The 16,634-nt window shown below is 41.0% G+C and overlaps 1 protein-coding gene across 3 annotated transcripts; it reads right to left on the reverse strand.

Moving 5' to 3' along the window:
- Positions 1-8,787: 8,787 nt before the first annotated feature.
- Positions 8,788-15,418, reverse strand: LOC103654735 (transcription factor GTE4). 3 transcript variants are annotated; one of them, XR_566301.4, is made up of 6 exons: positions 13,314-15,414; positions 13,161-13,215; positions 12,956-13,078; positions 12,800-12,862; positions 11,578-11,714; positions 9,162-9,937 (listed from the first exon to the last, which is right to left on the reverse strand). XR_566301.4 is itself a non-coding variant. In XM_008681562.4 (5 exons), the coding sequence occupies exons 1-4, from the start codon at positions 15,075-15,077 to the stop codon at positions 12,807-12,809; spliced, it is 1,998 nt and encodes a 665-aa protein (XP_008679784.1). In that variant the 5' UTR covers positions 15,078-15,386; the 3' UTR covers positions 8,788-9,548; positions 12,800-12,806. The 3 variants fall into 3 exon arrangements, 2 of the variants coding, with proteins under 2 accessions (XP_008679784.1, XP_008679783.1); XM_008681562.4 differs by lacking the exon at positions 11,578-11,714 and having other exon boundaries at positions 8,788-9,548; positions 13,314-15,386; XM_008681561.4 differs by lacking the exon at positions 11,578-11,714 and having other exon boundaries at positions 13,314-15,418.
- Between the last annotated feature and the right edge of the window lie 1,216 nt (positions 15,419-16,634).

The following is a 16,634-nucleotide window of genomic DNA, read 5'->3' on the forward strand; positions in this document are numbered from 1 at the left end:
ACATGGGTATTGTTGTGAGCCGTCGCAACGCACGAGTAACCGACTAGTAGTTTTTTTATCTATCACTTTATTTGTGCAATGTTACATTAGTTTATTTAACTAATTTATTTAATATCTATAAATTACATATTCTTTCAGCCCTACTCCAATTACATACATGTTCAATAATTTGAACTTAAAATTTTGTATATAATCGGAGTAGGGTGGAAAGAATATGTATGGATTTTTTTAAAAAAAATATAAACTTTGTTAGTTCATGTAAGCTTCCTAAGGGAAAAAGTTGACTCGCAGGGTTTTTCGACGCACAGTCCATTAATGCGTTGAATTTAGAGATCTTTCGTCCCAACCAGATAAGGAAACAAAAACAACCGCTATGAGAGATGACACTATATCACGTTGAGTCTAGTTTAGAAACTTAAATTCCCTTCAAAATTAAAGAGAAATTATAGAGAAATTATTAAATCTTATCCTAGATTGGAGGAAAATGAACCCTTCATTCCCCTCTAACACCATAGAGATTTAAGTTTTAAACTAGCCCTCATAGAGAAATAAAATTCGATAAAAAATGTACTACCGAAAACATGTATGGACCCTACGACTGATATTTACTAGTTGTTAAAGTTTAGATCAAGAGATCTTTTATATTTTTAGCTAATATCTTAGCTATCACCTAGCTAATATTTAGTTATTAATTAATTGTTAGCTAATACAACTAATAAGTAGAGCAGCTAATAACTAATTGTTAGATTGACAACTACGAAAAAGTGTGCCATGAGATGGTCTGACTCATCAATGAGTCCGTCATTCATGAGGAAATTCGTTCAATATCACTTTTTAACTTAACAACTTAGAAAATGCCTCTCGCTAGTAAGAAATTTAGGAAATGTCCCTCGCTAATGCAATTCTTCTCATATTCTAAGTTTCTAACATTGTGTCTAGTTGGTCTTATTTATTTTTATTTTTAATCTGTAATTAACTTAAAAATGGTCCATATTTCCTTACCTCCAACCAAACACCACGATTGATCTAAACAAAGACGTGACTAGTAGTTTTCTACACAAAACAAAACTTAACCTTTTCAATTCTACATACGGGTACACCTCTGTCTTACTGTCAGCTATTAGATCTCGATCTAATGACCATGGTTGATCGCTTCGAATCGACCATATATAAAAGTCGTGGTTTTTGGGACATAAACCCTATCCTATTTTCTCTCCCCCTACCGCGGTCTCGCTCTCTCTCGCTCTGTTCTACTCTCTTCTCCGACTCAAGCACTGCATTTGAGCTAAGATAGTGTTCTTAGTGAGAGTGTACTTGAGCGATCTGTTTTCTTGGTGTTGTTGCTTCGTTCTTGCTCTTGATTTGTGATGATACTCTATTGTAAAAGCTAGCAAGAGACTTCATATTTTATGGAGTGCCCTGCGGAGACTGTCTCTAGTTAGTGGATCTGAGGGGTCAAGTTTGATCGATGGATCACTTGAGAAGGTCGAGAGAGACCTTGTCCTTTGAGACATCTCAACGGGGACGTAGGTTCTTCGAAACCAAACCTCAATAAAACAAATTGTGTGTCTATTGTATTCTTTACTTTGTCTTGTGATTTGTTCTTGTCTCTCTCCCTCTATTAGCTCTCTTAATTAGACTTTGATTTATATCCTAGAGTTGCTCCCAAAGTAATCTCTACATTCATAAGAGCAACAAGTCCAAGAGTACTTCCCTAGTATTCTCATCTACTTTGTGTTGATCATATTGAGCTAACCTCTAATTTGGGATCAAGTTTTTGTTAAGTGTTAAATATTCAGGTGTTGCCTATTCACCCCCGTCCCTCTAGACAACTATCAATAAGACATCATATGAGATATGGACTGGAAATGTCTTGGACTGTCTTTCCTTAATATATGGGGTTGTGAAGCTTATGTGAAATGTTTGATGTCTGAAAACTCCATCCCAAATCTAATAAGCGCTTATTTGTAGGAGATCCTAGGAAAACCAAAGGAAATAATTTCTATAACTAGGAAGAAGGCAAAGTGTTTGTTGCCTGGAATGGTGTATTTTAAAGAAAGTTTCTCTCAAAATGAGTTAGTGGGAGAAAGGTGCAACTTGAAGAAATTTGAGAAACACATGAAAATGTTTCATTACCGATCCTCCATAGGAAGTATGCGATGTTATACAACCAATTATCGACGTCAAAGATGGCATGTCATGATATTGGTAGGCTATTGCTCTTAATCACGGTGTCATGTTACATATTATTGTTGAACAATGATGAGCCCTCAAACTATGTAGAAGCAGTGATGGGACTAAACTATGAGAAATGCCTTGGAGCCATGACGTCCAAATAGAATCCATGAATGAGAATCAAATTTGGAACTTGGTTGATACACTAGATGGTATTCAAACCATTACCTATAAATGGATTTTAAAGGAAAAGATAAACATGGATGGAAATTTTCACATCCATAAGGCATGATTAGTAGTGATAGGTTTCAAGCAGGTTCAATGTGTTGATTATGATGAAATCTTTTCACCCATCATTATGCTAAAGTCTATTAAGATCCTCTTAGCAATTGTTGCCCATTTTGTTTATGAAATTTGGCAAACTGTTGTCAAAACAACTTTCCTGAATGTAAGTGAGGATGTGTACATGACACAAAACCTTAGGGTTTTATCAATCCAAAAAATATTGGGAAATATGCAAACTTTAGAAGTCTATCTATAGATTTAAGAAAGCATCTTGAAGTTGGAATTTTCATTTTTTATGAAGTCAAAAGGTTTGGCTTTATCAAGAATGAAGAACGTTATGTTTACGAGAAGATTAGTTAAAGTGTGAATGTATTATTTCTAGTCCTATATATAGATTACATATAGTTGATCAGGATTGATATTCCTATATTACAATATGTCAAGTATTCATTAAGAAATAATTTCTATATGAAAGATTTGAGAGATACAAAAACTCAAATTTTGGACATTAATATTATAGAGATAGATCAAAATGGCTAATTGAATTCAACAAAAGTACGTACATTAAAAAGGTATTGGAATGGTTCAACATGCATGATTCCATAAAAGTTTTCTTCCCAATGTCACATGGCATTACCCTTTATGTAGGGGCACCAACGAGGATTAGTTAGAACTTTAGGAGGTTCTAGATACCTCGGTAAAGATACCAGTGCATCAACGAGAGTTTATATCTCTACCTCTCTTGAAGCTTCCACATTTATTGTTTACTTAAGTTGTTATCGTTACCATTCTTAGTTTAGAATAAAGACTAGTTGGTAGGATTGGAACTTAGGTTACAAAACTCCTTTTGCAGTAGAGGTAGCAACACTTAGATAAAACCTTAGTTGCACAAGCGTGTTTGGTTATTTGCATAGGTTTGTTTAAGAGATTAAAATAGAGACCTAGTTTAGTGAGAAAACAGAAGTCCTAATTCACCCACTTCTTAGGCAGCTGCGTTCCTTTCACTAGATTTTGAGAAGGCTTACGATGATGTAAATTGGGGTTTCCTACAGCAAACTCTTAGAATGAAACGTACCTCACCCCTTTGGTGTAAGTGGATTGAGGGAGTGGTCAACCCAGGTATCCTAGGGGTTAAAGTGAATGAGGAAATTGGCCATCACTTCTAGACTAGATACAGACTCGGACGGGGGGTCTCATTTTTATAGTTTTGTTTAGCCTAGTTGATGATATGTTGGCCCTTCTAGTTTCTAGAGCTAAGATCAACGACCAATTCAAGGGTCTAGTGCCTAATCTAGTGGGTGGTCTTTCCATCTTCCACGATGAAAACTATACTACAGTTTTCATGGAAGACTGCCTTGAGGGTGCTAACAACTTAAAGATATTATTAGGTGCTTTCAAAAAGTTGTTAGGACTAAAAGTTGTTTTCATAAAACTGAAATAATTTGTTTGAGTTTGGCAAGATTAGAGGAAGAGCAAGTATAATAAAAGGCTATAAGTTGGCTAAATGTCGAGGTGGAGGGGAGAGAGAAGAATCAAATTGTAAACTTATAGTCGGCTTAGACCCAAAAACCAAGAAGCTTTGTGAGAGAGATAAGTGGGGTCCTGTATTAATAGTGAAGAGCTAACTATTATATGGATAGACTAAATGGTAGGATGTAGAGATCCTTACAGCCAGCAGTTAGTTGTATTATTAAACTTTAATGAGTTTGTAGAAATGTACTCTTTATTTCTGGTATATCTTGGAATTCCATTGCGGTACCAAAATTTGTCAAACAAGGATTGGAGTGTTTGAGGAAAGGATCCAAAAGAAGCTTAGTAGCTGGAAGGGCAAGTTTTTATCCCACGGAGAAAGACTAGTGTTGGTAAACTCAGTTCTGTCTAGCTTACCAATGTATGTGATGCATTTCTTCTCTATTTCTAAAGGAGCAACTAAGAAACTAAACAACTAACGATGTAGATTCTTTTGGCAATGTAATGATCACAAGAAAAAGTATAAACTTACACGCGGTGGAACATCTTGTGCAAACATAGAGATATTGGTGGGCTAGGCATTTTAGATTTGGAGGTACAAAACTCTTGTTAACTAAGTGGTTATTTAAGCTGCAAAATGAAGGTCTTTGGCAATGTTTCACTTTAAAAAATAACCCGAAAAAACAAGACTATTTTTCAAGTAGTTAAAAGATCGGGCAACTCATAGTCCTGTGCGGGGCTCATGGATGGAAGGACATTTTTTCTTCAAAAGGAAGATTTGCTGTCAATAGTAAAATCCAAAGTAAGATTTTGGGAAGACACCTAGCACACCAATTTCGGCATTGTACAGTATAGTAAAAATGGAAGAATGGCACGGTACATAGTGTTTGAATGTACTAGAACTAATAGTTAGTTGCCTAAAATTGGTAGTGGAATTAGCTACCTAATAAATAGTTATCTAACTATTAACTAATTTACCAAAAATATAACTATTAGCTAAGGTGTTTGGATGTCTCAACTAATTTTAGTCACTAATAAGCTCTAGTGCATTCAAACACCCCCTAAGTATCTCTCCTGTTAACGTCCCTTTTAGAAGAGCAATAGTTGGGAAAAAGCTACAATATTATCTTAATTTGGTCTCTTAGTTCTATTCGTCAACCTGGCTGAAAATAAGGATAATTCCATTTGGAATTTAAGAGGGGGGATGAGACATGGTCTTTGTATATAGATATCATGAAAAAAGAGAGGATCTTGAGAAAGTCGGTATTTTAGAAGGCTAAAAATACTTTAAAGGTTAACCTTTTTCTTTGGTACTTAAAGAGAGAGGCAATACTTACAAAGCACAACCTGTTAAAAAGTGGATGGAAAGAGGACACAAAATATATCTTTTGTGGCTAAAATGAATCGATTCGACATCTTATTTTTTATTAATATATAGCTAGATTGTTCTTGGCTATTGAGGTTTGATAAGCTGATTAGGAAGCAAGTAATAGTGGGTTTATCGGCCATTTGTTGGGCTCTGTGGTTATATTTTATATAGAAATGATGGGTCTTCAATAAAACAAGCACTAACTCTTTTGTGCATATTATTGCCAAAGGGACAAATTGGACCAGACACTAATCTCGGGCCCAGAGCTCCTTCATCGATTTTCCAAACAGAAAAGATAACTAAGAGTCTACATTCATATAACCGAATGGTCTCTAAATCATAAATGAATTATCTCTAAAGATAGCTCAAGTGACGGGTATTAATTGAGTTGTACATATATTAGTCCTTTACGTATAAAAAGTTGTGTCAAAGATATGCTATTCACGAAGTGACGGTCTCTTGATTATTTTTTTCTTTAACTCTAAAGATCTCTCAAAAGATTCTGTATTAAATAGGATTGTACATTACCCTAAAAAGAAGAGTGAATTAAAGTTTTGATATATTTTTAATTTTTTTTAAAGATAAAATGAAGACATAGAACTAAATTTTGGTGGCTTTCTAGAACGAGGACGAGGCCGGAAACTTTCTGTTCCTTAATTAAAAAATGTCAAGACGCCGATTAAACTAGTACGGTCGAGTTCCGGTAACAATGCACTCGGTGCCTTGTCAACACTGAATTCAACCAACTAAACTGGCTAGTACGGTTGGCCACGAATTTGACTCGCTAGCTTCGACTGCAAAGTAGCGGCAGTCACAACAGCAACAGTCTTCTTCATATTCATGTTTAGTGGCGTTGAACACTAAAAGTCGCGAACGGACCGTGTACTCGCGATGAGATTGACTCGGACGATTATCTTTATCTCATGCGTGGTTATCCATTTAATCAGTGAGATCTGGTGCCTATCGTCTAGTGACGAGTCTAGATCTCTCCTATATATATATATATATAAAGGGGTACGGTCGATAAGAACCCTAGAGCTCATTCCAATCAAACAAATTACTTTATTTACTGCTGTAGGAGTAGATGTAACATAGTCTAGTTTTAGATTTGCACATATCCGTCTTCATCTCTGTTCGACTCTACGTCATCTAGATCTGTATTAGATAGCCTACCGATTCCAAGATGACCCTAGGATTTTACATCTCCTAAAGTCTAGATTTAGTTGTCAATCCAAGAGATCTCTTGCTTGAATTATCAATCCAAGGGAGTTGGCTTTTATCATCCCGAAACTTTTATTTCTTAATCTGTTAATCGCTTTGGTGAAAATTGTCCAAATCAATCGCCGAGTTATCCTGGTGGAACTCATGGAAAGAATCTATAACTCAAGCTCATGTTCTGTTGGTTGAAAATTTTCGGGTGAGGCGGTTTCTCCCCGCTACCGCTACCATGCATTCTTCCGTAACACATGGCCCATCAGTCCACCGAGTCAGCCACGTAACAAATACACACACATTAAAAAAATAGAGAGAAAGAACTAGTCCCCCCATGTGAGATATTACGCGTCGAATCCGAGCATCCGGTTCGTTCCTGCATAATACGCGCAGTGGACTGTGTGAGAGGAGTCGGCAGCCAGCACGGAACGGAACGGAAGCCGCGTCCGTCCAAACCGATCGTGTCGGTCCAACTGTTCGTTTGTTCCGGATTAGAGCACCGGATTAATTCATAGCCAGATTATTTCTCTAATTTATATAGATTTAGATGAGCTGGAATGGATTCTGACTTATTCCGGTACAACCGAACGGGCTCTGGAAACCCCGGGCGTCGTGAGTCAGGCCGTTGCCATTATTGGTGGTGCTGCCTGCTGTCATGAGTCGCTCGTTTTATTTTTTTTCGGTGGTTGTGAAATAAATAAACCAAGTCAGTTAAAGCGAGTACAGAAAACCTAATATATGACGATGCCCTATTATTATTATTATTATTATTATTATTATTATTATTATTATTATTATTATTATTATTATTATTATTATTATTATTATTATTATTATTATTATTATTATTATTATTATTATTATTATTATTTTTTATTGGGAAATATGATGATGCTGGTGCGTGCGATAGCAACGGCGTGGCCCAAATGATTGAGGCATGAAGCAGGCTGCAAGCAGGAGGATGTATTATGGTCGTTAGAGCTCGGCTCGGCTCGCTTTGGATTGATAATGTAATGAATTAGATTGGTTCGACTCGGCTTGGATTGTTAAAGTAATGAGTTACAAAGGATGTTGGGCTCGGCTCGTTACATAGCTCTGAGCCGCCAGACCTGTTAAGGGTGTGTTTGGTTTGACTTTTGGCTTTGGCTTTTGCCCCCCTAAAAGTCAAAAGCCAACCAAAGGGCTGGATCTAGGAAGCAGCTTTTTCTAAAAGCCGACTTTCTCGTAGTGCAAATCTGAAAGCACCCCTGGACCTGCTTTTAGTGGCTTTTCGGATGGAACTATGAAAACATATATCGAAGAATTTTTAACGACTTTTAGTGGTTTCCACCAAACGGTTTTTAGCTTTTCAACAGCTTACAGCCTACAGCAGCTTTTTCCACAGCTCACAGCCCACAGCAACTTTTTTCACAGCCGCAGCCCAACCAAACAGACCCTAAGCTCGCGAGCTAGCCAGAACAAAGTAAATCAGCTAGAGCCACAACAGAATAAAAGTATGCTTGCTGTAGACTGTAGTACACTGCATATCATGCTAGCAAACCGGCCGTGGGCAAAGACGGCGGCTGATGTGACGATATCATGCTAGCCGCTAGGGTTAGTTTACGGTTCGGAGAATTGGAGTTTAGGAGTTGAATGGGGACGGCGAGTAGCGTGTTCCATGAGTCGTGACTAGCGTCCATGGTCCATACGGTACGAGTTGGACGACAGGAGTCAGCACTCAACGTCCATGCACCATAATGCGCATCACCTGTGGGATGGGGGGGGGGGGGGGGGGCTTTTGGAACCTTGGCTGGTCACCGCAGGCAGACCGGCCTATTACATGTGTGTAGTGATTTTGCCATGCTCTACTGCTACAGTGTGTGTTTATGTTGCCGGATTTCCACACCGCCAGCCCGCATAATCCCATCAGGCAGCCAAAACTTGTTTGTGCAGAGGCATGTCCACGATTCTGGACGCTTTGCATTTTGCTTGCACATTTTTCATTCGTGTCACAGTGTAGGCGACGCAACGCCAAGCCTCCTGTTTCCCGCCGTAATGCAACGCATGCGAGGGACAGTGCGTATACAGAGGAATTATTTGGAAGCAAGAGTAACAGAGGAAATTGAGAAGATCAAAATATCTTATTATTTAAAATTAAATAGTGCTCTATCCGTCCTAAATTAAAATTTCTTGTATTTTTTACTGAATTAATACAATAATTAATGTATATGTTTTATATATGTCTAGGTTTATAATCATCCATATAAATATAGACATGAAAATAGAGCTATAACGACTGCTCCATCTATTTTTTTATTTATCACGTTTTAGTTAAAAATAAACTATCGAGCAATAAATATTAGGGAACAGAGATAATACTATTTTAAAACAGAGGTACTATGTTGTTTTAGCCTAAGTTATTTTGGCCCCTTCGATCCCCTCCATTATGCTGACCCTACTACTTCCAAATAACCAATACGAACAGCCTGCTGCCTTTACTACATTGCTCCTCGTAGACCAGACACCTGAGCTGACGAACCAAACGTACAGTGCCAAAGGAAGGCACACCCAACAGACGGAACATCCACACGTACACTTCACTTCAACTGACTGCATGCTGGAGGCCGTCGCAGCCCAGCCTTCACGTATTATCCATCGCTGGAAGACGCCAGCCAGCAAACAGCTCAAAAGGAGCCACGGCATATCATACGCACATATAGCCACATCTCCAACAAACCATCATCACCAGACCAGGGGAAAGGAGGGGAGGCTACCTACTGCTACCCACCCAAAGGTCCGAACTGCTACACATCATCTCTCGTGCTCGTGCCCAACACAACCACCTATTCCTCATCACTCCATAACATAACAATGGACCATCAATGATCGTGATGAGGAACATCATGTGCATCAACAAACTTTATGCAAACCCAAGACCCAAATTTAGAGCAGCCAATCGAACAGACTTTTGCGCATGGTGTGGTGATGAAGCCTCCGCAGTCACTGGTACTCCACAGAAAGATGGTGGCAAACTAAACACCATCAGGGGTTGTATGGCCTGCCAATGCTTTCATCCGTAAGTTAAACAAAAGTAAGAAAAAAATGCATACAGCAGTCGCCTTCCTACATACTGCAATCAACACAGCTAAACAAAATCAGCGTTCAAGCTGCCGCTAATGTACATGCTAGTACTGTCTGGGCCAGCCAGAGGGCTCCTAGCAAAAGTGCGGTGTACCAAGGGACGGTGTCAGCAACAAGCCTAGTCTTATTAGGCGGGTACACCACGAAACCTACAAGTTACTGCCTTCATCAGCGGGTGAATCGACATACAAAACCTACTTAAACTACAGGGGTTCCCTAAGCCAGACAAGGTAAGCATGTACAATCTTATGGTGCTATTGTCGCGTCAAATAGGCAGTTATTGCCTACTCGACAGAACTTCTGAACCTGCAAACCAAAACAAGGTAAACCACATTACACAAACCTCAGGAAAATAGTAGAAACATTGTAGAACAAGCTCAAGTAATCTACTTGGGGAAAATATTCCATAGAACATTAGCAATGGTCTAATAGTTCAACAATTCAAAAATGATGCCCCTTTTTTTGTTCTTCAGCTCCATCAGTGGAGTTTGGCGCTGTTCTGGTAAACCGTTTGGCAAAACAGCTCCACATACAGAGCTCTTTAAAACATGTTCTCAGAACCCCATACAGGGTCCACCAGGCAGAGGTGAAGCCAGATAAAGCCAATATTTCCGGCTCCACCTTCCACATATCCTTCCTGGGAGCATAATTTAAGGGGGTCCTTGGATGAAGCTGTTTGGTTTTTACCCCCATTTGGCACAAAACTACTCCAAATGGCTTCAGGAGCCAGTGAAGGTGTGCCAAACAGGGCCTAAGATGTACAAAAAAAAAACAACAGAAAACTTTGTTCCATTTGAGTTTAGCTAATTATGCCATCTCCACAAATGACAAAACGTTGGCGTATCCAACATCGCTGGAAGGTCTGCAGTATCTTATTTGACCATAGAAGGGATCAGCCAGCTCCCAGTTAATGTGACATTAGGGGCAACATGCAATTGATGCAATTTGTTATGCTCTGAAATGTAATTTCTAACTACTTAGAAGAATCTTTGTCAACTGCACTAGGATTTGAGGACATGGCTTCCCAAAAAAAGCACTAGCAAATCTAAAAATTGTGGAGATTTTTTTTTTGAAAAAGTAACTGTAATAGCTAACAGAACATTAGTGGAACATTCTCACTAAATAGGCCATGGCATCATGATTTAGTTTAATATTCACAAAAAATGGGAAGGATCTGAAAGGTTCTCAAAAAGAAAATTATCTTCCTCCTTTCGTGCAAACAGTAAGAACCTGTTCTACAGACACCTCAAAACCTCAAACAAAGAATGGGAATGACCATCCATGTGCCCAAAAACTTCCTTACAAGTAAACTACAGACTCGAGTTTTCACTTCTGAAGGATTTCATTTAAAAATATACACAAACCAAGTCTTCTGTTACACAGCATAATTGGGAACTATTGGTTAACATATTATTGTTTTTATTGCACAGCATAATTAGAACTGTCTTTTAACATATTATCGCCCCCCTCTCCCTCTTTAAAGCACTGCATTTGCCCATCCAGCAATGTAGACTACAGGAACAACCAACGATCCAATCGTAAAAATAGATCAACTACCATAGAAGCATATAAAGGATCTCCAAAATAATGCCAGATCAACAAAATATCAGTTTATACAGGAATAAATAGAGCCCCTGTATGGTTCTCTAGAATGAGGGTATGTTTAATGATGTAGTGGATTACTCACATTTCTCGTACTTTCGTATGATATAATGAGTTAGCTGGTACTACTACCAAGGTTATGGGTGGGGGTACACCAAGTCAATGAGTTGTCCATGAGGAGACACTCTAGCCAATTCAAAGCTCAAAAGCCAAGTCCGCAGTACACTGATACAGGATGGGAGGAAATCATGGCTGTATTATTTTTTCCTATAATAGGATGAACCCGAATTTCATTACTAATGCAACAAATTACAGCGTGAACAAATGCAGCAGGCATTACATACCATTTAACACCAGCCACACAATGTTTCTCGTCTACCAAACAAGAACGGTATCTAGCAGAAACGTTAACATCAGGGCTGACCAGAACGGAGGCGCCCAAGGCCCCATGGCACTGGTCTCAAAAGAAAAAGGCATGCATCTGTCACCATAACCACAACAAAAATAGCACAGCCAGGTTAGTAGTGCCAAGAGGGCACCCATGGTGCTTGCTCAAGTGCTACCACAAATTACTAACAGAAGACATAAAACTTGCCAAATGGAAAATGAACAGGTTAAGCATTGTCTTGAACTAGTAGAACACACAATCTACGGGCAAAGGCCTTACAGCCAAACATATCATTCGCAACTGATCAGTCAGTCAGGCTCGCCTTCATGGAGTTTAAAACTTACAAGGCTCTGAGACCATGTCAACAAATCAGGGTAGGCGTAAAAACGAGATGTCTGAAACAGATCCTATTTTCATTGCTTAGCCATGAAATACAGATCCACCTTCTAAAATAGAGGTCCTCTTGCCACCTGAGGAAACTATCAAAAAAACTAAAGGGCGTACCCAGTGCCGTAGGCTTCCCGCACTGTGTGGGGTCTGGGGAAGGGTATCTTTAAGCGCCAAGCCTTACCCACATAATATGTAGAGGCTGGGGCTTGAACCCGGGACCTTCCGGTTACAGACGGTAGACTCTACCGCTGCACCAGGCCTGCCCTTCAAACTATCAAAAAAACTAATAAAGAAAAATCATGTTTATAGGAAATTTCCGTAAATCAGGTGGAAACCTAATAAATAGACTAAACTCATTTTGAGAAAAAGAAAACTATCCCTATTTATAGACCTCCCAGAGTCATGCACACAAGCACCTATCAAGACAATGGTGGGACCACAAAATCATGAAATTTTAGTGCACCAAGGTCTGTGTGTGGGAAGAGGGGGGGGGTATCTTGTGCTTCTATAATTTCTAAACGCAAATTTCATAATATCAGCATCCAATTAGACTTTGCTGGTACACAAGTCAGATCTCTAATATCGTATATAACCGTATAATCAGGCACAACTATACAAGCACTGGTAAAAAAAGAATACAGAATGGTGGTTAACCATACTGCAACTAGAAGTTCACACATAACAATGAGTAATACTTGCTGCTTTCAATATTCTTTGAAATGAGTGTATTTGTATGGAGTTATATATGTTCAACCATAAAGATACAAAATGTTCATATTCAAACTTACCTATATCTCAAGATGAATTGCCAGCATCAGATCCATCTGAAGAGGAGCTATCACTGTCTGAGCCTGCCAAAAGAATTTTACATGATCAGACTAGTAGGTTCTTTAAGTAGCAGTTATGAGCTAAATAGCAACAAGGGAAGTTGAGAGATGTATTACCACTAGAAGATGATCCTGAGCCACTGCTGGAGCTGCTTGAATTGCTTGAACTACTCGCATTCTGTCTATTCTCACCATTTTGTTCTGGTGCAGATGCTGGCAGTTGCTCGCCTTCCAGCGAATCTATTTGTGATAAAATTCAAAACTGATTACCTTACTTGTAATGTGCATGTGCTTTTAAGATAAAGCAGAAAATAGGGATAACCTTTCACAACTTGTTTTGGAGATTTTTCACCAAAAGGTTCTTGGGGGACTGGGGTCTGCAAAGCACAAAACAGTAGTTTTAAGAATATATTGATTATAAATAGTTTTGCTTAAAATAATGGTAGTAATGATAAAAATGACAGAGTGCTCATACTGGTTGTGGTTGTTGTATAGGGTGCTGTGCACGCAACTCTGCATCTTGTCGGGCAAGCATCGCTCGCTCGGCCTTTCTCTTTTGCTTGCTCAGGTTCTTCTTGTAGTTCGACACAAACCTGTCAAGCTCCCAAAGTGTCTCAGCATCCATGCTATCAATTTCAACCTCTATCTCATCATCATGTTGCTTAACTGATAAGTTCTTGTTCTTAATGACTTGCACAACAGCATCAAGCTTCACCGGCGGCAAATTCTGGAGGTTCTCACTAAGCTTACGCTTCTCATCTATTGTCATGTCCCTCTTATTTGGATCCTTTGCTCTTGGTTTCTTCATTGACGGAGTTCGGGTATAAGTGGGAGTATGACTGATCGGTCTTGAATTGGTGTCCAATGCCACATGGTGTCTCATTGAATCTGACCTCTCTAGGAAGCGCAGGTCAATTGGTGGCGGGGGAAACTTCTTCGGCAATGGAGGACATGATGCGAGGTAGTTAACCTCAGCCTCAATCTCAGGCCACTGTGCCTCAAAGATTCCTAACAACTGCTCCGCCATGAAATGCACATCCTGACCCTTGGGATTATATGTCATCGCATTATGGAAAGTAAGACGGACATCCTCAGCAAACTCCTTAGGGTTCCTGTACTGCCCACGGCTCAGCCGCCCCCTTATTGTGCCAAGATCCATTGGGTGCTTGATAATAGTAAAATAATCATGCAAACCAAGTGTGACTGGATCAACAGGCTTGTTGAACACCCACCCAAACTTGTGCTTCATTAAGCGGCTCAGAAGTGATGAGGACTTCTTGAACGCATGAGAGTACAGGCGCCGCTCGGCATCAAAGTCTGCGCCACGAGATTCTAGGGACCTATGTTTCTTCTTGTGGTGCTTGGGTTTCTTGCGCACATGTGAATCTGAGGGAGGAATCCTATCCTTGGCAAGCAAGAACTCTGAATTTTGGTACAATTGATTGGCCTTCGGCGTCCGTTTCTCCTTCTCAAAGGCTTCATTATGAACAACTGACACGGTTAGTGGTCTGCGATGCAGCAGCGAGCGGGCAGGAGTAACGGCAGCTGCAATCTGAGTAGGCATGGGCACCGCCATATCACCAGCCAAGAACTGGTGCTGAACATACCCAGCATCCACCACCTGCTGCTGTGTTGGCAGCACCATCAAAGGCAAAGGCACGGGCTCAGAAGCCTCCTGTTGCGCCAGGGCCTCGGCAGCCTCCTTCAGTCGCCTGGAGAGCACGCGGACCTGGTCGAGCTCTCCTGCCAGACAGCGCCGCAGCTCACTCCTTAACCTGCGTTTCCGTGCTTTCTCAGCTTTCACAGCAGCGGCGGCCGCCCGGTCGTCGCCGTGGCCGTTAGGAATACCGCCGCCGACCCGGTTCAGCCCAGACGAGGGATCCCCAGAGGCGGCGCCACGTTCCCCAGACGGCGCCCGGGTGGGAACCGAGGCCGGCGCTGCCGGATCGGACAGCGCCGCAGCGTCCACCGCCTCCGTGCGGTGGATGGAGCGGCGAATCGAGGATAAGGTTTCAGAAAGGGGATTCGGAGCCGGGGAAGGAACAGAAACGGGGTCAGCCGCTGATTCTGGAGGAGGTTTAGGGTTTTTGCGGGGGTGCTTACGGGTGTAGACCTTGATCTCAGCGGCCCAGCGCGACCTGGCCGGAACGGCGGGAGCAGGCGGCGCCTCCACGGCGGGGGCAGGGCCCGGCGCCGTCTCCTCACCACTGGTGCCATCTCCGGGAGGGTCAGAAGCCATGCATAAACCCTAGATTCGTGGCCCACAAGAAGCGAGGGACGGCACGGAATTGGGGAATTCAGGAGGGTTTTGCGTGCAAGCCCTAGGGAAAAAAATTTCTGTTGTGCTTCGCGGCTCCGATTTGATATTTTCCTGCGGCTATGGCGGCGGAGCGTGGCTGGGGAAGGTGCTTTTGGTGGCGGCGTCGGACGCGTCTCTGCTTTTGTGGGGGAGGACTGCTGCTGAGCCGACGAGCGTCGCAGGAGCAGGTGAGGGCGCTCGTGTGGCTGGTGCCAGGGCACCATCCCCTCTCGCCTAGGGATGGGTACGCGGATACGGTGGATTTTCGTATTGGCGTGTACTGATATGGTACTACATTGGAAAGGTTTTCTAATTGCAAAAAACAATATAGAAACAGCATGTTACAACTCTGAGTTTTTCCTAAATCATAAATGCAGCTAAAAAACAATGCGTATGGAGAATTATGTAACGACGGGCTCTTCGTGTCTTGCATTTTATTGCAGTTAACCCCTTAGAGACCCCTCAAAAGACCCCTATTAAATAGGGCCTCATTTAATATGGGGTCTCTTGTAAAGTCTCAAGAGGCTAAGCGAAAAAAAATACAAGAGACGAGCTGATATGACCACGCCATTAAGCAATACGTTACAACCCCCAAGTCATACTATATCAACTCAAGTACAACCAATATCATCACCAACCCAAGTCTTTGATGGACCAATTACACGTAGCCGAGCTAAGAAGCTACAACAAGAGGTGCACGCGCTACTTTATGAATTTCAATTAAACACTAATGAGAACTTTATGCTACCTAAGTCGTGTATGTTGATATTACTTAGGTTCACCAAAGAGGAAGGACAAAACATATCAAAGGCGAATCAACAAGAAGAGCTATGTCCGAGTCAGTCCAGCGCAACAGAACCGTCCAGAAGAAACAGTCATATCTTTTGATTCCCAAAAGCTATGAAGGCCCATAAGTACTTTTTGGAAAACTCTTGAAGTCTAGTTTCCAATGCTTCTAAAGCCGACTTAATCAAATCTACCAGAAAGGCAGCCGACCTACTTTAGTGCTGACTGGTCAGAAGGTCAACAGTCTGCTTGATGACCAAGTTTTCGTATTAAACTGTATCATTCTACGAAGTTTCATTAAGCATGCTATATATGGTGAGAAAGATTATCAAGTTAGCTTTCCAATGCAACCAGTCCCACGTCATTTGAAGATTCCTAGAAGAAGTTATTGTCAAAATACTGAAGGCTGCGCAGAAGTCAAACAGCCACACGGAAATCAGCTCTGCAGATCTCCCGAAGAGGCTCCTTCACATTAGCACGTGAAAATACTTTTGTTTCGTGTTTATACCTCGCTAAGGCTGGTTGTTACTAGTATAAATACCCCCCTATGTCTATGATGCAAGGCAGCTTATGATAATCTAAAACATAACCCCTTTGTTCAGCTATGTGCTAACAAATATTGAGAGTGATCTCTACCCCTTTGCTCTTGTGAATTCCTTCGCGGGATTGCAGAAGCGGCGGCTTCATCCGCTCCCAATTGGTGCTCCTACT

This window comes from Zea mays, chromosome 4 (assembly GCF_902167145.1).
Source record: "Zea mays cultivar B73 chromosome 4, Zm-B73-REFERENCE-NAM-5.0, whole genome shotgun sequence".
NCBI lineage: Eukaryota > Viridiplantae > Streptophyta > Magnoliopsida > Poales > Poaceae > Zea > Zea mays.

What these genes read in the sequence shown, in the direction of transcription:
- LOC103654735 (XM_008681562.4), bottom strand. Translation starts at nt 15,077, where the DNA reads ATGGCTTCTGACCCTCCCGGAGATGGCACCAGTGGTGAGGAGACGGCG. An exon ending in TCCAAAACAAGTTGTGAAAG is followed by an intron (nt 13,079 to 13,160) that starts GTTATCCCTATT and finishes TATCACAAATAG; the next exon opens with ATTCGCTGGAAGGCGAGCAA. An exon ending in CTCAGGATCATCTTCTAGTG is followed by an intron (nt 12,863 to 12,955) that starts GTAATACATCTC and finishes TTCTTTTGGCAG; the next exon opens with GCTCAGACAGTGATAGCTCC.